Here is a 21,232-nt window from a genome sequence, read left to right on the forward strand (position 1 = left end):
AGAAATAGAGAGACTCTGTGGGAACCAAGGTCCGTGTTGTAGAAGTATTGCATAAAAATCAATCGAAAGACAAAATCTCCCTGCTACTATCCATACTTGGGATATATTGTTATAATCTCCTATGCCTTACTACATCCTCGAACCCGTCCCTTTCATTTCTAGAACCGTTGCTTTGTGGGATTTTCTGGAGACCTTAGGAAGAAACCCCAAACAAAGACCTGTAGGAGTAGGTGTTGTCACTTGAGCACCATTCAACCAGCTGTTCGCAGTCTCTCCTATATGGTACTCGGTCACTATCAAAGGGGCCATGCGTTTATATGCCGTCGTCTTCAATCGTCCTCATCGTCCTCACCGGCCGTGAGATAGCTTTCTAGTTAGCTACCGTCCTCGAGGCTCTTCATTAATGCATTTGACTTCCACTGTACGGTTATCGGCTACTTCTGTATGTCCAGTAGGGAGGGACATAGGATCGTGTGCCATTGGTTGGTGCCTGCGTCAATTTCACCCAGGTCAATTGACAGGACATTCATAGGTGTCCACTGTGACCCTTGCTAGAAAAAGAAAGAGCCATGTATATTTCATAAATGCTATGTACAGGGAGGACATGAGAGAAGAAAGAGAGCTCGAAGGCGTGATATCTTATGTCAGAGTCTGCCATTGCCAGCACTGCACGGAGCGTGACGTATTTAGTGATTGGTGAAGGGTCGGTCGGTCGGTCTGGTTGTCTCAAGAGTATCTGATACCCTTGGCTTAAATTGGTGTGGGCGGTCTCTTGTCATACTCTCCTCTATCTGTCTCAAGGTATCAGAACTCCCGAGCTCAATTTCTGTCTAGTAACGTAGGTAAACCTTCCCGTCTTCAATACGTAGGAGGACTATGTAAGTTGATGTATTTCATGCCGATAATGAATTTTTGCAACCAGTTAAAACAAGCGACACCTCAAGCTGAAAATGCTAGGCTGGGATGTAATCAAACGCACAGACGCAAAGGGTGTTGAAAGAGGTCGTTAAGATCATCCAGAGTCACCCACAATGCAGAGTTCAAAAGTTGAAGATGATCAGTTCGTTGGCGATGGGTATCATTTTGGGGGAATAGAGGAAAAGAACCTCGTTGATCGTTCATATAACATCGTGAATAGAATTTCGTGGTGAAAGGTCAGATCGCCTAGCCTTCGGCAGTGCCGTCAAGATCAAGGTACCGGACATCGTCGTTATTTGCTTCACAGCCGTCGGCATCGACTACAATCCGCCGGCCGCGGTTATGTTCAGGCACTCCATCTCGTGCCGCTCCAAAATCAAGAACCTAAATTCATAGTAAGTGTCCCGTGATAATTAACCCAAATGATTTTCAATTCGACTCACTTCAATATACGTTAAGCCGTCCCGTTGGACGGCAGCAACGCATCGACGTTCATTAAACTTCACCTGCCAGACTCCACTTAAGTCTGAAAGTAGGTCCTTAGTGCATTCGCCAGTCCTAATGTTCCAAAGCTTGAGGGTTTTATCGGAGCCAGAAATGACCTTTTGTCCGTCGTGCTTGAAGCACGTAATTGCTCCAGTGTGAGCAGTTAGCGTGGCCTTGCACTGCCCATTTTCTGGATCCCAGATTCTGAGGGTAGAATCTGCAGCAGCCGAGACAAGTTTATCACAGTTGAGGTCAAGTAGGCCAACCAGAGAAGTATGGCCCTCCAGGGTATACTTCAGAGAACCAGTGTTGAGATCCCAGATGCGCACCATATTGTCCATCGATCCGCTGATGCAACGATTGCGTTTGTGATCGAGAACCACGCTGTAGACTTTTTGTGTGTGACCCTGCAAGCGGTGAATTGTCTCCCCTGTGGAAATCTTCCAAACTCGAACTGTACAATCATAGCTACCACTGACTAAGGTGTCGGCATAAGCGGCAATTGCCCGTACTGAATGCTGGTGACCTGTCAGGGTACGAACGAAAAATGGACAATCATCCGCGTCACTTTCGTTCTCAGCTTGTATAAACGTCGGGTCTTCCGGTCTAGGTAGCCTCCACACACGAAGGGTCGAGTCCCGTGAACCAGTGATGATCAGTGGTTGTCTCGGAACCATAATTGGTTTCCCTTCTGCAGTTTCGCCCACTTTGACCGGTGATACGATTTGCAGGCACCGAACCGTCGATGTATGTCCCCGGAAAACTTGCGTTTCACGAGCTTGTTGAATGTTCCAGACCCTTACTGAACGGTCCGTCGAGCCGGAAACTAGAGTGTTACCCTCATATTGAAGGGCCCATACGCCCCCTTCATGGCCAGTCAAGATTGCCCTGAGAATTCCTGTTTTGGTCTCATATACATTAATGTTGTTATCGTCGCTTCCGGTCAGTATTTTGTCAGTGTCAAACTGGAGGCAAGTCACAACATGCGTATCGTGTGCTCGAAAAGCGAGATGCTGCGGTTTCGTGTCCTCGTCCATCCAATTCTTTCGGATTAAATGATGGCGACGATACAAAGATTTGTAAAGATGCAAGCCCTTTAAACTTGGGAATCCAATATTCGGATACGGAACTGCGAGAATAGCGGCATTGGCGGCATTGTACGGGCCTTCAGCTGTAGACATCTGGCTCATCCAATCGATCGACATGACATCAATTGAGTCTTCCCGAGAGAAATCCTTCCGTTTGGCTTGTTTGTTGCGACCAGACAGCATAGTGGCCGCCTTGCGTTTCGATCGACGTAGCAACCCGGTGATACCTTTAGATTGTGATGCGGATGGTGAGGAAGAGTTGGCTTCCGTTTCCGACTTAATATTAGTTTGATTGCCCAGGTTGCGCTCGAATCCTTCTACTCCGTAAGGGTCCTGCCAGCCCCAACCCTCTGTAATGGCCTGTTGCAATTCGCCATCTGGAAGAGTGAATCCATCAGCGTCGAAAAGCTCCTTCCATGCTCGCTCATCGCCGTTGATCATTTGGCGCCATTTCTTTGAAACTTGTGCAGCTCTGGTCAAGCTCCGAACATCGAGGTATTTAAGCACTGTGAGCGCCAGCTCTGCAGGTAAAACCGACAGAAAATCACATTTCAAAGCTGGATTGACAGCATCCGCTATGACTTGAAGGGTTGGTTTGGGGCAGCGGCGGAGTAGCTGGTGCATGACATAGCTCTTGAGTTCGTCTGGAATTGCCTCAAAATAGTCCAACATTGCTGGAATCTCGGTGACTGAAGCTTGAGAAAAGGCCAGTCGTTGACTCTGAGACGGGTGGAGAAGGCTTGCCTCGAGGGTCGAAGGAGCTGAGAAGGAGTTGGAAGAACGGCGCTCGACTGGAGTTAGGCTAGAGGCCATTTCATGCTGTGAAGCACCTTCCGAACTCGAGTCAACATCAGCGAAGTACCCAGGGTTTTGAAGTGTTGCCGCTGCGGTGACTGGGGACAGACTCGGGCTTGGTAGACTTCCGTCGTTGATGGATGGGCTCTCAGCGACGTGAAGGCGAGCGGGAACCGAAGAGAGGGCTCGCCAACTCGTTGACCGAGCTGACGAAGATTCAGGCAGATCATCGATCGGAGGCGTGGGTACAATGGTGTCTTGAGAAGTTTCCCGGTGGTTCGGTCGACTACCAATTGTGCCATCGGTGGGGATAGTAAGCATTTCCTCCAACATTGGGGCTTGATGCTGGTTTGATTTGGGTGTCGTTGCTTGAGCAGATGGAAAATTAGCAGTTTGCTCTGTACTCGGCGATGGAAGCAGCGCCAGGCCATTCCTTAGAGCAGTGGATGCATCTCGGGCCGTTCTTCGACGATTTCCTCTCAAAGACCTATGGAGGCTATCAGGGGTTATGGGATTAGATGGCTGAGTGTCCTGCATGCGGAAACGAGATCGTCGGAGATCTTGATCCCGTCTTGGGTCTGACCTGACAGATGTAGGAGGGTAATGTGAGGTGGCTGAGGGATCTGGATGTAGAAAACGCTCTTCGTTGTCCGTTATTGATTCAGGAGATGCGGGTCGTCTATGGGGTCGGCTCTCCAGGGGTGGTGCATTTGGCATTGCTTCATCTGAGTTGGATGCCCAAGGCAGGAAACTTTGAATCGTTTGGAGTGTGCCGTTTGCATGTCGGAGTGATTGTCTCTCTGCTTCCAACTGCTCAAGCTATTAGTGTTTGCAAACACATAATGTTACGATTACCTACCTGTTCCAAAGCCAGCGTTGTGTCCTCTGCCTCCCGGAACACTGTAGCTTTCCCAGCAATCTCAAAATGAATATTTCTTAGACTAGCAGGCGTCGGACTTGCAGCTAGGGGGTAGTGTTTGAGATCTAGTTCATGCATTCGGCGAGGTGGTCGCATGAGGAAGGGAGGAAATTTCGTTGTCGTGGTGGTAGTGGTGGTAACAACGGTTGTTTGAGTAGCTGGAGCAAAGGAGAACTGGCCAAGTAAAGCATTTTGCTCTGTATCGGCAGTATAGGGTTGGATCTCTCGACTGTTGGGTGGTCGTGCAGAACTGTGGGATCGGAATCTCGGCTGTGGGAGGTCTTGAGTGGGCGAGACCATATTTCCTTCCTCTTCCATCGTAACCATGGTCATGACTGCGAGCTGGGGGAGAGGACTGCTTTCAATTGCATTTGGCTTTATTGGGCTGTAGCCGGCAGGAAGGAGCGCGTCGTGTCAACGTGGAAGAGACAAGTCTTCTGGCCTCGAGAATGACTTTGTTGGATAGGAGGTTGTCCGGTAATGATGAGCCGCACGCGTGTCTGGTAAATCTCGCGACCGAGGAAGGGGGGTGGGCTTCAGTTGAACAGAAATGGGCGATTCAGTGGTGGTGATGGGACAGAGAGTCGTGAAAAGCCCAGTGGGAGGAGTTTCGGTTCGATTCAGCGTGTTTTTGGAGTTGATGGCGTGGGCGGGTAGTGGTGGGCCCTAAGCTCGTGGAGACAAGATCCCGTACGGAGGGGATGTTGCCAGTAAGGGCAAGAATGGTTGTGGGAAAGAAAGTATGAGGCAGGAAGAGTGATGTGTATAGCAGAGCCAGAGGCAAAGGGTGGCATGGAAGTGAGAATGCGGGACAAGAGTCAAGACTGGTTACTGGACGAGACTGCACAGTACCGGTAGTGTGTGGTAGGCCGGAGTGGATGGAATGGGAATGGGATGGGATGCCCGAGCGCAGCGCCGATGGCAAACCGTGCCACTACGCCAGTGGTCGAGATTTGCAGGTCGGTCTTCGGGCAATGGTTAGTAATTTACGAGTATACGTACGTCCGTACATAGGCAGCCATAGGTACGACTTAGTTAGGTAAGCAACCTGCACTCGTAAGACGATGAATATTCACGGCCGCGGCACCCAATCTTCACGAAGCTGCATTCGTCAGACGAACTTTTGTTCACTGCGTCAAGCCGCTAGATACTCCCCCGTAACAACACTCACCCTCGGCTCATGGCCCAGACCTTATTCCGCCCCATGTTCTTCAACAAAGTAATGTTGGAGATTACCGAATCTACTTACTGCCCTTCCTCCATTAGCGGTTCTTCAGGTGTTCGCCCCTCATGAGTCTATAAGGACCGACGCATGAAGTGGACAAGCCTTCTCAACCATGAGAAGTGTCTGTGCGATGGGATAGGAAGATCAAACTCTTCTTGGCGTGTGTTCCCACCCACGCTCTTCATTTTCTGAAAGCGTTGTAGACGGGCCATATATCGGAGCAAGACTGAGCCTGAATGAATCTCATATCTACAACGCGATGTCCAACTGATGCTTGGCTTGTGCCACATATTGCTAGAGCCGAGAAGGACGGTGGTCCTGGTCCTAACATGATAAACTACTGGCTACAAGAGTAAGATTTTCCTTTTCGCCGTTGACTTGCACTCGCAGCTCTGGAAATGCTTGGCTTTCATTGATGCCAGTGATGATCGAATTGGCAGGAGCCAGTAAGAAAAGGCATGGCCGCGTTCTGGCGAGGAAATCGCAATTACAATCACGGGTACCTTCCGCAGCGGCGATATTGCCAACTGATTTCAACATTCTCGCTCTCGCCAGCCTGTTTCTGACTCTGCCCAGGTTATCTTGCACATTTGATGATATGCTCGATAAGTAAGGCGGTCATGCCGGAGCAATGCCCCCCTTCTCAAAGCCCAAGCCTGGCATGCGTCTAGATCCTTCTTAATACTTCGGTCGCTCGCTTTTCAAATACCACAGAGCTGATTCCATGGCAGACACCGTGTTCCACCACCAGATACATCGACCAAATCATAATCCTGACCAGTAGCCGTGCAAGTGATCTATATACATCCTTCTTCAGCCTAGATTGTCAGAACTCCCGCTCCTCCCAAGAGTTTCGCGTACTGGTTCAAGGTCACAAACATGCAGGTCAGATACTTGACACGCTTGTAAAGGACGCCTCCTCTGCCTTAGGTTGGAAATCTATTGACTGTTGCAGGAAATGGGAGTTTTCCAGGAGTTGCAGTGCGGATACCTCCAAGTCCTCCAGATGTTCGTCACCAAAAACATGCATGGTCGTCAGACACTTCTCGAATCCTATTCCTTCGCTTTCGAGTACGACCATGGAACTCTCAGTAGCATTCAGCTGAGTCCCATTGATCATACTTTCGTCTTCGCGAACCCTCGTGTAAGCTTCAAGAGTGGCATCCTAGCTGCCTTGCGATTGTTGAGAGAGATCCCTCGTCTCCAAGGTTCGGCCACTTTCCACTAAGCCATCTTGTTGTTGACACGGCACCAACAAGCAGAAAATTTGGTATTAACATGGCTTACAACGAGAACCGTCCCACACTCTATCAGCCTCCGTGATTTGTGGATGCAGAGGACCTCCAAGGTCAGGGGAGCCAACCCCTCCACGGATAACTTTGGCAATGTCCAAACGAGCGCTCTGGGATAGTTGAAACGGCCCTCAATGATTCCATATTGATTTCTGTGCCACAAGACAGCATCACAGGTTTGGTTTCTACTGATTTAACGCATTGATAAGCAATCAGTTGCGTGCCACTCAGAACCCTTCTTCGATCGAAGTACCAACCTCCCTTCTACCATAGGAGAATTAGGATCTAGCTCGTCTGGTTCCGCTATGCACATGGAACCTTCAATCGTGCGCTCCAAAGGCAGTATACATACACCTAAGGGAACGGATAAAGAGTCAAGACCCGGAGAGGATGGGTAACAAGTCGCAGGCAATCAGGATCATAGTGAGCCAATCAATGTGAATGAGGAGCCCGGAATCCTCATCAAGGAAAGGAATGTATTCTCCATCAGTCCGTTTAAATTGGCAGAGCCCTTTGGGCAAGCATTCACCTTGCAAAACCCAGTCAACGACGAGGTCTTCTATGTTGATTTACTGAACAAAGGGATCATACATAGATGGCAAAGCTCTTTCCGGGTGAAGTGCAAAGGTGGAAGTTACGCACAGGTTATGATATGGTAGATTCGACCGTGTCCGTGTATCTAACGGAGCTAACTGTGGTAGCTGTTTCTCGGAATATGCGACTGTTAGCAGCAGTGGAAATGCTACCGTCTCAGTAGAAGCAGGGGCAAGTTCAGATACAACCACTTTGACGATCATTTCTGCTATGACTGTCTGTTTCTGCCCCAAGGAAGTGGTGTAGACACCGCTCTTTCTTCAAATGCACCAATGAGACTACTAGCAATTCATTTTCTCCATCAGTCAGAATCAGCAGCTTTGACGACACCCCAACTGATTGGAGAAGCCCTTGGGGCCAGAGTCCGACTGAAACATTACAACGTTGGACGTTGTGTCGCTTCGTCGACGAAGGGCTCCTTCGGATGCAGATGGAAGGATCCTGGCAGGTACAACCTATGGACAGACACTTGGGCGAGAAGAGCAAGTCCAAATACTTCCAACCTCTCGCCTCAATTGAACGGTTCTACGAATCTAGATGACGCCCTGTGAATAGCCAAAGCGACAGAACCTCGTTGAGGATGTTCTTGATGTGTATGCTGGTGGCCGAGAATATACGAAATTGGAAGGCGGTTTTAAGGTCGTCTGCAGTGATTCTTTTGGCGAACCAGTCATGCGCTGGGGATACTATTCGAAACAGAAAGGCTCGGCACGCAAGCGAGAAATGTCACCAAGGGGATTGTGAAGTCTCGGCCACGCGACAGCCACCTCGCCGTCGAAAGACTAGCATCTCGTGCTTCTTGATTAGTATCGATCGATCCATGTCTCCGGCGAGTCGGCGACGGACCGTGCAAGTAGTGATTTCCATGGAAAGTTAGCCCACTGATACCATCTTCACCGATACAGGGTGACAATATCTTCCAGTCACCAAGAGAATGGTCTGGAACTAGTTGACGAGAGTACGAGGCCCGAGATTTCCTACAACATGTTGTGAGTCGGATTGCTATCAGGCTAGGAATTTCTGACTTGATCTCTATGGCCATGAGACTGAAGGTGGCGGCGGCGGCCGGGTCAGGCATTGCTCTTTGAGATGATTGTTTACTTGGCCCCTCGCACTCCTACGCTGTTAGCCGTGGACGGCACGCAGGTCTCCATGTTTTGCAAGGTCGAAGCCTTGCTTCGGAAGGCTGATCCACGAACTTTTAACCCTTGACAAGTTCAGCAAGTCGCTCGTAACGGGGTCATGCTGATGGCAAATTAGACTTTCATATAACTTCGGAGCCATGACGAAGAGCTCAGCCTGCTTCGACGAACCCGACACTTTGCAAAGATGACGTAGAACACCTTTCGTTTTGAACTGCTGAAGGAGTAAAGCCTGCGGCAATATGCATGGCCAAAGAATATATGCTCTTAAGAATCAATTTCTTTCCATCTTGAATCCCTGTTTTAGGATCATATTCCATTCTGAGCGGGGGCTGCGGCGGCATAGCAACGTTCGCTCCTCCTTCTCACTCTGTTTACGGATCATTCGGAAAGCTCCTCGCAGCCACAAAAGCAGATTAAGTTGGCGTGTAAAGTACTCCGTATCTGGCCTGGTAAGGCTAAGAGCGGTCCGAAACCGTCCAAGCATGAAGCCCATTTTTGCTTTAGGGGGAAACGCCGTGTTGAGTGCAGCACCGTTTTGGTCAGATCAAATTGCCTCATTGATGCGGGCCGCATCAGCAGTAGTTGGACTCAATCCTTTACGATACGGATAGCTCCGTATTGTGCAGGATTCTCGGTTTAGGAGCTATCCGACCGTATTCCGCCTGAGCCTGCGCTGGGGTCCGAAATACAGGTAACAGACACGCACACATACGTATTCCGTACTCCGTGCTCGGTGTCCATTGATTAACAGGCGTTGGTGTGGTAAGTGCGACCTTGGTGTTTTCTGGCGTGGGTGCTAGGGATTCCTATCTCGCCCATTTCTAGCCAGTGATTGCTGTCGCAATATCGGGGAGGAACACTAGCTTGACGCCGGACTTCTTTCTAGCTCGCCCGAAGGCAGCACTAGAAGCTGCAGCCCCAGAATTCTTTCTCAGTCGCATGGCCGCCGTGTCGACCACGGGGGCCTGCGTGTTCTCAGTGTGGAGTGTCATACAGTAGCCTGGGACCTGCACCTAACTACTGTACCCACCTACCCTCCGCCCATGCCCCCAAGCCCAAGCCCAAGCCCACACCCAGCACCACACCCTTACAGAGCACCCGTGCCCCTGTCAATGTGCGTTCCCATGTTCCCGTTTGCTCCAGAGTGCTTCAGGCCCCTGGTTGGTGTTACTCCATACCAAGACTTCGTAGGTCTCGACTTAACTAAACCCATTGGCTCTGCTGGAAGACGGCAGAGGCGTCAATGGTTCAGAAACACTCGGGACAATGCAGCAGCCAAGCTGACTGTCATAACCAAAAATGAAGGCCTTGACGTGAACAGATGCCCTGTGACCAAAACCTTCAAGCCACTCCCAACTTCCACCACGACGCAAGTGCAACGTGGGCATGCGTCCCTGACCGCTGGTACAAGGGGAGAGGCAGAGCCTTTCCATATTGCTACTACAACGAGGTACAAGGTACCACTAACCATTGGTAACCACCACTGAGACGCAGGCTCCAGGGGATCCCTTGCCCATCCTGAATGACTCTCTGCCTCGGGGGTCCTAAACTTTGCCCATCGTCCCTCCGTCCCATGCGCTCGTCATTGCGCTTGACATGCTCTAAACGCTTCTTCGGCCCACTGTCCATCTGATGGCAGTTCTGTTCTTGGAAGTTTCACTGCTCATCGTGCTTCTAACTGCCGCTGTTCCTCGTCCATCGGCCTTGGTGATGATCGTCTCCTCTTCCATCTAGAGAGCTATTCTACCCTCCGTGACAGAAGAAACCTCTCACAAGCACCTCCTTGCTCTGAAAATGCTGACAGTCTCCATCTTTCACAATTGAATTGATCATTTGAATCGACGCACCTCCTCCCCAACAAGGCTCTTCGAAATACCGGTCAATTTCCAGTCCTGATCCGAGTCGTCTTTGGCACCTACCCACAAGTAGGCTGATCTTCGCTCCCGCATTGGAGGTGTCCAACACAATCTTATAGAGAAGCCCACACCTGTTAGCGATATCTCGACTTAAGCAGACGACGGCGAAGGTTCGCCGCATACCGATATGCAACAGCAGTTACGTTTGGAACCTACGGCTTGATTTTAGCCATTTCCAATGGGTAGCGGACAAAGGTTTCATCTGCCAACTGCGCTGAGGAGGGGGAAATCTACAGTTCGCACTCAAGATTGGCAACTGGAAGGAAAAGATTTCAAAGCACAGCATATCTTGGGCATCACAGAAACGGCCTTGAACACAGCCCGGAACCAAAGCATTAGTTCTTCTACTACCGCGAGGATCCCTGCACTGACATTTTCCGACACCGCTACTGAACTCGGATCAACGGCTACACCAATAGAAAGGCATGAAGATACACCAGAGCTGAATCTGAAAGCATCATCCGTTTTATTGCACGAAGAGTTCAAGATCAATGGAGACACTGCAAGCTCACTTCGATCAAGACCGCTCAGGCTATACGGGTCTAACTCTACGCTCAACTCATACTACGATGCCCAGAAGACCCCACTTGCCATTTCACAACAGACCTCGGATTCTTCAAGACGAGACTTTGCATTAAGAAAGGGATCGCCCGTTGTCGTCAACGTCAAGCCTCCTACTGAGAAAGGCTCTCCATTACGTTTCTTCAGGTCATCGAAGAGCCGGGAAGGGCATGAACCCAGAAAACTTACCAAGTCGAGTCCTCCACCGTCCGATCAATACCTTCCACTGACACCCAAAAGTCAGCGATCATGCGGCTCAACCCGTAATCGAAATGCTGCCATTCCTGACATTCCTTCGCACACCAGCATGCCTGACGCTTCATCTAAAGCAGTCAAGGGGGTTCACTTCTATCCGCTAAGTTCAAGACAGTCGGTCACCGCCAAGGAAATCCAGCAACTCAAACCATCACCAGTGAAGGCCGAAGTCCCGCATATCAAAGTCAATATCAGGAGGCCTAGGGCTGGCGCGAAGCATTGGTTCGATGGGCTCGAGGGTGACAGTAGTGAAGAGGGAAGTGTTCATGAGCCAGAATTCCATCAAAGTTTTGTCACGGGAATGGAGATGGCTTTCGAAGCAGGCAGCATAGGAATGAGGTCGATACATACGGATAATGGGTCTCGGCTTGTCAAAGAAGGGGCTGCCGAGAACGACAGGACTCAGAAACCTAGGAGCATGAGCAAGCCGCCGTTGATTCCTCCCCGCGTATCGACCCTGAACGCGAAGTCCTCAAGATCGACTCTCTCACAACCTGGAACCGCGCGGAGCCAATCCAAGACCAAGGCGGGATCACTGGCGTCGACAGATTTGCAGCATACCAGTATTCTCGACCTCTCCTCTTCCGACGATGAAGAACCCAGGTCTCAATCCAATCCTCGCGAGAATTCCTTGCCCCGACTGCGTGATAGTATTGCAATCGATGTGCTCAATGAATCTGAAATTGAGGTCGGGACTGCCAAGGCAATTGATACCAAACAGAATTGCTCCATGACAGCCACTCCCAGCTTGCGACGAGTCAACGGCGCTCACGCTCATTCCAAGCGGAAAACAAGACCATCTTCGAAACGTCATAGCATAGCACCAACTTACCTCAGCGATCAGTCATCCGAACGGTTAGTGGGCAAAAATGACCTGCTCACCTCGTTCCCTGCCACTCCCACAGAGCCTGTGGCATCGCAGCGCACATCGTTCCAGATATCGGACACGGCGAGCATCGAAAGTCGGAGGCTTATGAGCGTCACCAGACAGGAAGAGTTGTTGTTAGCAGCGATGAGATCGAAACGATCGGCCCTGAATCAGCCAAGCACCAGGGCAGCCGGGCACCGAGTTCAAGCAATGAAAAGTGAAGAAAGACCATTGCGGCCGGCTTATCAGGCTTATAAAAGCCCTGTAGCTCTGGAAGTATGCATGTCGCAGCAGAATAAGCGGTTCGATCCCCCACGCAGCAATTACCCTGAGAAGTCGTTCGACCAGGCATCCTGCACAACATTCCAGACAGGAGCTTCCGTGGATCCGAGCGTGCGTCTCTCGATTGCCAGCTATCAAACCGACGCTTCAGTAGAGACTGAAACCGAGGTCATGTCTCAAATGTCAATGCTATCCCCGGCATACCATAATAATGGGAACCGCACCAGTCGATCAACGTTCTTCTCGTCGTCGAGTGGAACCAACGATTCCATGGACCAGGCATATAGTCTGAAGCAGAATGCCTATCTGACAACCCTGGAAAAACTAAGACAGGTACCTTCTCGAGATGAAGTCTTGTCACAAGATTTCATTGACTGGCCATACCAAGGCTGGGAGGCAACGTCAAAGCTTGGCACAGCGCACTGAGACAGGTCGCCTCTTTCCTGATTTTCTTTCCTTTTCAGAGGCCGTTTGGATTGGAGTCAACAAGTGTCACGAGAGAGACCAGTGAGGGACAACAAGCCGCTTTTCGACCATTTGGACCATTGTATAATAGCCGAGCATGGGGTCCAGGATTTGATAATGATGACATGAGGAACTGAGACGTTGTGCCTGTCACTGCACTTGTACTATATACACCCATTCATCCTAAGTAGGAAATTCGTTACTTGAATTTTGGACCATGAATACGACAACCACGCTGTGAGATAATGGCTGGATGACCCGGAAGAAGCCTCCAGTCAATTAAAATGAGACAAGTTGATGGTCGATCCGTGCACTCCGCGGAACTGATTCCATTATCAACGTAATAAAATGCAACAACGCAGAACAAGCACTTGGAATTAGAGACCACTATTCTTGTCCCGCATAAATTACATACTCCGTACAAAATCCATAATGGCTCCATCGCATTGTTGTTTTTTCGGCAATCTGGATCGGTGGTCAGTGGTGCACTGGTGGCTCATGTTAGGCTTCAAGCGGGTAAGTCAGGGGTGCGGGTTGCAGTGGACCTGAATCTCCTCATAGATCAAAACAAGCCCAGAAGAGCATGAGCCCTGGAGCAGCCCTGGAGCAATCGGCCCGCCCGGCCCAACTGTGGACTTCATGACGCATTTACGGCCCACCAGACTGCGGGCCGTGAGAGTAGCCAAGCTCCAGCAGAGGCAAAAACTGCAAATGTGAAGGCCACTGAGGTTGGACTCACCAATGACGCGCGAACAACACGCTCGCCATTCCACTTATTCAATTCATCCCTACGCCAGTGGCTATCCCATCCCAAGCCATCAGCGATCATTCGCCAGGGCTGCCACAGCCTGCCAGTGCTTGTGGCTGCCTCCATATGAGCCTGCGCCTGCACCTGCACCATACATACGATATATTCGTGCCCAGGTGACCTCTCTGCTGCAACACCATTACTTGCACAGTTCAATCTATCATTGTTCAAATACGTCGCGTCCAGCCGCCACTTCAAAGAGCCTGGCCACTCCTTTGTCCACTTCATACCTTACTCCGAGGACTCGGACTGCCCGGTGCAGGCTTTCCGTCCCCCTCACCCAGTCTTCTTTAGTCCACTCATACCGCGACGTTTTGGATTATCCACAATCATGGGACTGGAAAGAAAGGGCATCATGCCCAGATTTATGGGAGCTTCGCTGCGGAGCCTCACTTTGGTTACTGTAAGGAGAGATCAAGATATAGACGCCGAAAGTGGTGCAGCAGCTAACCATTACTGAGTAGTTGACCATACAATTCTCTGGCTTTATCCTGGCGAGTGGTCCAAACCGAGATCTACAGAACACTGTCTGACTTCAAATCTAGCTATTACATTATTCTCGGGTGATGCCTACTCCAGATGGGCATCGCTACCTCCCCTCCACCGCTGTCTTCCTCGTCGAGGTCCTAAAACTGGTCGTCTGCCTGACCATATCCCTCTATGAAATCTCTCTCACTGTCCCTCGCTCTATGCCCGTCACATCACTCCTCAGTGCCTTAGGCAATGCCATCTTCTCAGGCGACAGCTGGAAAATGGCAATACCTGCAAGCCTTTACACCCTGGCAAACAGTCTTCAGTATGTGGGGATTTCCAACTTGGACGCGGCCACCTTCCATGTAACATATCAATTGAAGATCTTTGTGACGGCTGTGCTCAGTGTGGTCCTGCTGCGAAGATCCATTAGTGGTCGCCAGTGGCTATCTCTGATCTTGTTGATGGTTGGCGTCGCGATAGTTTCGCTGCCCCAAGGTTCCGACGCGACTCTGGCCTCGAGCCACCATACTCGAGTTTACGTCCCAAGATCAACCAATCCTCTACGAGACCACTTTAGAATGGCTGAGCCCGGGTCCCATTTGACAAAGAGATCTGCCACATACGAAGGCATTGAAGAAGACGAACTGGCATTGGACACCCCAGGCATGGATGCGTCAGCCGGCTTGTTGGCGGTTGTAAGTGTGTGCGTTTGCTCTGGGCTTGCAGGCGTATACTTTGAGAAAGTTGTCAAGGAATCACCTAAGACCACATCACTCTGGGTTCGAAATGTGCAACTGTCGGTGTATTCGCTCTTCCCTGCCTTCTTCATTGGAATTATCTTTCTGGACGGCGAGATCGTTGGCAAATATGGCTTCTTCGCGGGCTACAACTGGATCGTTGTGCTGTCCATTATAATTCAGACCTTCGGCGGTATTGTGGCCGCCTTTTGCATTTTCTACGCCGACAATATCTCGAAGAATTTCGCTGTTAGCATCAGCATGGTATTGAGCAGTCTTGCAAGCTTTGTCTTCTTTGATTTTTCGGCTTCCAACAACGTATGATTTCCCCATAATGTACAATGGACCCAATTACTAAAATCTCGCAGTTTCTCATTGGCGCCTCAGTCGTACTCGTTGCGACATGGCTATACAATTCAGAAGAAGCCCGTACCCAGAGCATTCCCTCCATCCAGCTTCCAAGCAACGAAAAGGGCCTTGCAGAAGTCCCTCCAGACATGAACGATATGTCAATCCAGATTCCCAAAACCCCGCTGAGCCACCAAGAGTCGGCATTGGCTACTTCGCGACCGGGTTCACCAACGCATAAAAAGCGGAAAGGGGATTCAGCAGGATACTTCGCCAAACAACACGGCTGAAGTGGGGATCTTGGATTCTACCTAATGATCGACGATGAACAATACCTATCTGTATATTATCATGACTTCCCCAGCTATTCCATGTGCCCGCTGAGAACATGCACACAACGCTGACCAGTCGAAGCCTGGTTCTCCAACATCAATTCTGGTCGAAAGTATCAATATTTGATCGCGGACGCTCAATAGACCTGTTCCCGTCCATTCAGCTCTTGTAGGTAGTACTTTCGGAAGGAGTGAATGGAGCATTTGGAGGCAGGTACGAGGTGCAACAGTGCCAATCGTGGTCGTACCTGCCGCAACGTTCAGGTTACTTCCGTTCCTTCCTCGATCAAAAACCAAAGTGCTCGTGGGTGTCTCCCCTCACATCTCATTCTTCCCACCATCCCTACTACTTCTACCAACCATCTCACGCTGCAGGTGAGTCCAGCCCTCGATGGAGAACAGCTTCCGCTCTGGCCGTGCCCGTGCATGCGCTCCCTTCCGCGCTCCTAGCCACACTTTCAATGCGAATTCTCTCCGTGGAGCACCCTGGCATTCTGTCCAAAATCCCACCGCAGAAACCTTAAACGAGAGGAGAACACAGTCATGGCTGGCCCAGGAAGTGGATCCGTCCTTGGATGATTTCGGTATGATCGAAAGGCCGCTGATTGTCTTCGGATCTGACCACCTCCAGACAAGGGCCTCCTCGCTGAACACTCACAAGAAGCAAGCCATCTTGATACAAGCAAAGCTGCGAGACTTGAACGTTGTGGGTCTTCCAAAAATTTCCTTTTGCAAACTCCATTCCAACAAGTAATACCAGGTGGGTCGTGAAGTTTCTTAAGTTTCTTTCTGGGGTAAGAGAGGTGCTGATGATTACAGACTTCTCACAGCATCCTTCACAAGGCAAGCACTCTAGCTCCTCGCCAAACCCCTTCCTTTCGAGCCCAACAACCATGATACGCCAGAATCGACCGCAGGAGAATAGCTTCTTGTCCCGTCCGGGGAAATATCTCCCAAAACAATCGGCCAACCGAGAGAATGACGCAGAAGATGATACGCGGACAAGACCTTGCCCACCCCACAAGCCAAACTGTCAAAGACCACTTGGCAATGTACTACCCATCGTGCAGGGGATCCAGCTGGTCCCGACTACCACCATGCCCGATCAGTTGCGAGCCATCTTCAGCTATGACATCTTCAATGCAGTGCAGTCTAAATGTTTTTCAACCGCCTTTCAAACGGACGACAATCTAGTGATATCCGCCCCAACCGGGAGCGGTAAAACTGTCATCATGGAACTTGCTATTTGCCGGCTATTTGCGGAGTCGCACACATCCGATTTCAAAGTCGTATACCTTGCTCCCACAAAGTCGCTGTGTGCGGAACGATACAAGGATTGGCGGCCAAAATTCAGCGCTTTGGATTTGCACTGTGCAGAACTCACTGGTGACACCGATTACTCTCATCTACGTAACGTCCAAAGTGCTCATTTAATCATAACAACGCCAGAGAAATGGGATAGCGTCACCCGGAAATGGAAAGATCATGCCAAGCTGATCAAGCTTGTGAAACTCTTTCTTGTCGATGAAGTTCACATCCTCAAAGAGTACCGAGGCGCCACGCTAGAAGCAGTTGTCTCACGTATGAAATCTGTTGGCTCCAATATTAGGTTTGTCGCTCTATCTGCGACGGTCCCAAACTCGGATGATATCGCAACTTGGCTAGGTAGAAATCCTTCCTCCTTACACCTGCCAGCTTTCAGAGAGGTCTTTGGCGAGTCGTTTCGCCCTGTCGAACTTTGCAAAAAGGTTTGTGGCTTTGAGTCAAAGGGCAATGATTTTGCATTTGAGTCGATGTTGACGAAACAGTGAGGCACCTGGACATGTTCAGAACGAACGTTGACATATCTCAGACTTCCTGATATCATCTCTCGCTATGGTCGTGGTAAGCCTGTGATGATATTTTGCTCCACAAGGAGAGCATCAACGACTACGGCAAAGTTCCTTGCCGAATTTTGGCTCGCTTCTTCACCATCGCAGCAACTGTGGAAAGCACATGGGCATCCATTGACATTGCAGAGCCCAGAGCTCAAAGGTGTGTGTTTTGCATTGTTGTAGTACATTTGCAATCCGCTGATTGAGTCACAGCTTATACGGCGGCAGGGGTTGCATTCCATCATGGAGGCCTAAGTCCTGCAGATCGTCGTGCAATTGAGGACGGATATTTGCAAGGCCAGATCAATATCATCTGCAGCACATCCACTTTAGCTGTCGGCGTCAACCTGCCCTGTTACTTGGTCATACTAAAAGGGACTACATGTTGGACCGAGAATGGCATGCAAGAATATGCCGATCTCGAGGTAATGCAAATGCTTGGGAGAGCTGGCCGGCCCCAGTTTGAAAATTCAGCCTGCGCAGTCATCCTCACTCGGAAGGAGAAAGTCAAACATTACGAATTGATGGTATCGGGTGGAGAACTACTTGAAAGCTGCCTCCATCAGAATCTTATTGAACATCTGAACGCTGAAGTTGGACTGGGGACTGTGTATGATCGAGCAACGGCTAAACAGTGGCTGGCTAGCACCTTCCTTTACGTTCGAGTACGGCGAAACCCATCCCATTACCAATTCAGAGAAGGCTGCAAACACTCTGGTGAAGAAGACTTGTTAGATGAATTATGTGAAAAGGATATTAGTTCCTTGCAAGATGCGAACCTGATTACGAAGGCGACTCGGCTCAGGTCCACTGCATTCGGAGATGCGATGGCTAAATACTATGTGAGCTTTGACACCATGAAGTTGTTCATGGGGCTGCCTCCAAAAGCCACGCTATCTGAAATAGTAAGTTATGTCTCCGTAGGAAGCGAATCAAATTGACGTGAACTCATAGCTCTCCGTCCTGGTTCAAGCTCGAGAGTTCAAAGATGTACGCTTGTTAGCAGGCGAGAAATCATTCTACAAAGAGATCAACAGGGCACCAGAAATCAAGTTTCCTATCAATGTCGACATCGCGCTTCAAGCCCACAAAATCTCTCTCCTCATCCAGGCCGAGTTGGGCAATATTACCCTGCCCGATGGAGACCAGTATAAAAAGCAGCTGCCGCAACATCGAGTCGACAAAACGATTGTTTTTGCACAGTCTAGTCGCTTGGTTCGATGCATTATTGACTGCCAGATCCACATTGGTGACTCTGTGTCTGCACGTCATGCACTTGAGCTCTGTCGCAGCCTTGCAGCCCATGTATGGGACAACACCGCGAGCCAGTTGAGACAAATTGATGGTCTTGGGGAAGTGGCAGTCCGAAAATTGGCGTCGGCTTCTATAAAAACTATTGACAGCTTGGTCAATACTGAACCTTCCAAGATTGAACTTGTCCTTGGGAAGAACCCTCCGTTTGGACTGGGATTACTTAAAAAGCTCGAGAGCTTCCCCAACCTCAGAGTCTCTGTCAAGGAGACTGGTAGAGAGCTCAAACGCGGGGAAGGATCAACCATCCGATTCAAAGCCGAAGTTGGATTTCTCAATGATGTTGTGCCACAGTTCTTCAACAAAAAGCCTGTTTATGTGTGCTTCTTAGCTGAGACCTCCGATGGCAGACTCGTCGAATTCCGGAGAATGAGTGCTAAGCATCTGCAGAATGGTGAGGAGATTTTTTTATCTGTCGATCTTGTGAAGCCAACCCCTCAATTGTGTTGTTTCGTGATGTGTGATGAGGTGGCCGGAACAAGTAGATACGCGGAACTGAATCTTGTTGGTTTATCAGATACGATATACCCCACCCAACAGTCTTGCCATGATCAAACAGGGAACAGAGTACTCAATTCTCATGGCAGAGTTCACGAGGATATATTGGATGATGAATTTGATGATGGCGGCATTGAGGACAAAGATCTATTGTCACTTGAAATGGATGTGGAACAGGTTGAAGTTGTCGAAGATATCGATGAGCTTCTGGCGAAAGAAACCAAACAGCAAAAGCGGCAGGGGTCGAAACCGTCAAATTATGACTCGGGGAGCGAGGACACCGATGTTGCCACTTTCAAGGAGCCAATGAAACTCAGGAACGGCCGATGGACTTGTCAACACAATTGTAACAATAAGGGCAGAAAATGCAAGCACAAATGCTGTCGCGAAGGAGTCGCAAAACCGAAACGTCGGCCAAAACTAGAAGGCGGCCCAAGGAGCGAGGAAAACGGCCAAAGAAGGTTAACAGATCTGACAACCATCAAGACCAGAACTGGACAGCCATCTCAAAAGTCGAAGAGCCTCGGCTTGCACACCTCAGTATTTGGTGACGAAACTTTCAGAGGCACTGCTGATGCCGAGAGGCCCCCGGATGAACCACCTCTCAAGAAAGCCAAATTCTCAAATGGCCAGAAAGGAGATATCCAACAAGCTCGGCGTGATAAATACCAACCAAAAGAACCGACACCATTCGATGCTTCTTCTGCGATACGGAGAGGAGAGCAGAACAAAGGACCGGACTCGCATTCCTCATTCGAAACCAGCCCTCCGCTGCCTGATCTCGACTTTCCTATGGACGATATGACGGCCCTCGACTGCGATTAGTTATCCGAAGAGAGACCCTCCATAGATATCGAAGCAAGGGCGGCTAGTATCGAAGGAGAAATGCGTCCCAACACGACGGACAAGCGTGTCTCTCCGGTGATTTTTGACTTTTTGACTTCAGACATGGACTTGAGTGGGATTGAGCCTCCCCTTGAGCATGTGTCCTTGTCGGATGTCCACAAGAGGGCTGATAATAGGTTTGCTGTGCAGTATCGTACGAACGAGAACAACCAGCCAACAAGCTTTATCGGTATAGATGATGGTAACCGGACGGTGCCTCCTCATTGGTCCCCAGTTACCGCAGATAGAGCATCTAACGAGGCGTTGATTGTGGGCCCCAGTGGTGACAAGAGTACAGCAGCAGCCGCTGATAGGCCATCAACAGGACAGGCCCCCCAAGGGCATCATACTAACGAAGGAGCCGCTCGGTCTGAAACCCCGGCGCTGGCGGTATCCCCGAATGGCCCTTCAACTGAGAGCGACGAGGAAAGGAAGAAGCTAGCGTATGAGGAAGACCAGAAAAGAAAGTGGGAAGGAATTGACCAATGGATTTATGATGAGTTCCATGACTTCGTGGAGTTGATCTGAACGACCGCAAAACAGGCAATAATGGACTTCGAGCTGCCGCTACGTTCTCTTTGGGAGCGAACCAGTACTACTTACCACTCAACACCTTTTCTGAGATCCTCACATTTGTTAGACATCTCACAGGATGTTCCTAAAGGAATGTGGAAAATCGAATGACGTCTACAAACATGGGGGCTGAAATATGGACTGTGGGCAAACTTTAATCAGATACTATGTACCTACCTACTCGATATCGCGAATTGTCGGGCTGAAGCATGAAACCACATAGACTTTTGCTCTCAAACCAATTATGTGTCTCGTCCTGTCTTTTTCTCCAAGAACTCGACAATTGTGCCGGAAAAATCCTGTCGAGGTCCCCTGGTATGTAAGAGGCAATTGAATTCTATAACCCTGTATTTACCAAGTGGTTAGCCATGCCTTGCTTAGCGACATTGGCGAGTCGGTCTCCCGCTGAGCTGAGTCATATATATGCCAAGCATTTTAAATACCCTTCCGCCGCCGGGAGCCGTCGCTTTGCTCGCTTAATGGAACACACGATACTACTCGTGGCTGGGTTGACGATTCCGAAGTCAAAGAACCCCTTTCTTCCCGAAGACTTTCTAACCCGTTTGAGCAAAATGCCACTTGC

At 49.9% G+C, this 21,232-nt stretch overlaps 5 protein-coding genes across 5 annotated transcripts; 4 read left to right on the forward strand and 1 right to left on the reverse strand.

The window, feature by feature from the left end:
* Positions 1 to 1,164: 1,164 nt before the first annotated feature.
* Positions 1,165 to 4,524, reverse strand: A1O9_08688 (F-box and WD-40 domain-containing protein CDC4; the record flags this gene model as incomplete). The annotated part of the gene is made up of 3 exons (XM_013402171.1): positions 1,165 to 1,302; positions 1,362 to 4,097; positions 4,147 to 4,524. 3 exons carry the CDS (start codon positions 4,522 to 4,524, stop codon positions 1,165 to 1,167), a joined length of 3,252 nt encoding a protein of 1,083 aa, XP_013257625.1.
* Positions 4,525 to 6,102: 1,578 nt separating this feature from the next.
* On the forward strand, positions 6,103 to 6,748 carry A1O9_08689 (uncharacterized protein; the record flags this gene model as incomplete). Its single annotated transcript, XM_013402172.1, has 3 exons — positions 6,103 to 6,336; positions 6,387 to 6,613; positions 6,661 to 6,748. Coding segments are annotated over 3 exons (549 nt in total), but the record flags the coding sequence as incomplete, so codon positions are not given.
* A 3,808-nt stretch (positions 6,749 to 10,556) lies between these two features.
* Positions 10,557 to 12,770, forward strand: A1O9_08690 (uncharacterized protein; the record flags this gene model as incomplete). The annotated part of the gene is made up of 1 exon (XM_013402173.1): positions 10,557 to 12,770. The coding sequence occupies one exon, from the start codon at positions 10,557 to 10,559 to the stop codon at positions 12,768 to 12,770; it is 2,214 nt and encodes a 737-aa protein (XP_013257627.1).
* Positions 12,771 to 14,183: 1,413 nt separating this feature from the next.
* A1O9_08691 (uncharacterized protein) lies at positions 14,184 to 15,466 on the forward strand (the record flags this gene model as incomplete). Its single annotated transcript, XM_013402174.1, has 2 exons — positions 14,184 to 15,146; positions 15,197 to 15,466. The coding sequence occupies 2 exons, from the start codon at positions 14,184 to 14,186 to the stop codon at positions 15,464 to 15,466; spliced, it is 1,233 nt and encodes a 410-aa protein (XP_013257628.1).
* A 1,139-nt stretch (positions 15,467 to 16,605) lies between these two features.
* On the forward strand, positions 16,606 to 20,016 carry A1O9_08692 (uncharacterized protein; the record flags this gene model as incomplete). Its single annotated transcript, XM_013402175.1, has 4 exons — positions 16,606 to 17,315; positions 17,361 to 17,542; positions 17,596 to 18,287; positions 18,337 to 20,016. 4 exons carry the CDS (start codon positions 16,606 to 16,608, stop codon positions 20,014 to 20,016), a joined length of 3,264 nt encoding a protein of 1,087 aa, XP_013257629.1.
* Between the last annotated feature and the right edge of the window lie 1,216 nt (positions 20,017 to 21,232).

Source organism: Exophiala aquamarina, assembly GCF_000709125.1.
Source record: "Exophiala aquamarina CBS 119918 chromosome Unknown aczIA-supercont1.8, whole genome shotgun sequence".
Lineage (NCBI taxonomy): Eukaryota > Fungi > Ascomycota > Eurotiomycetes > Chaetothyriales > Herpotrichiellaceae > Exophiala > Exophiala aquamarina.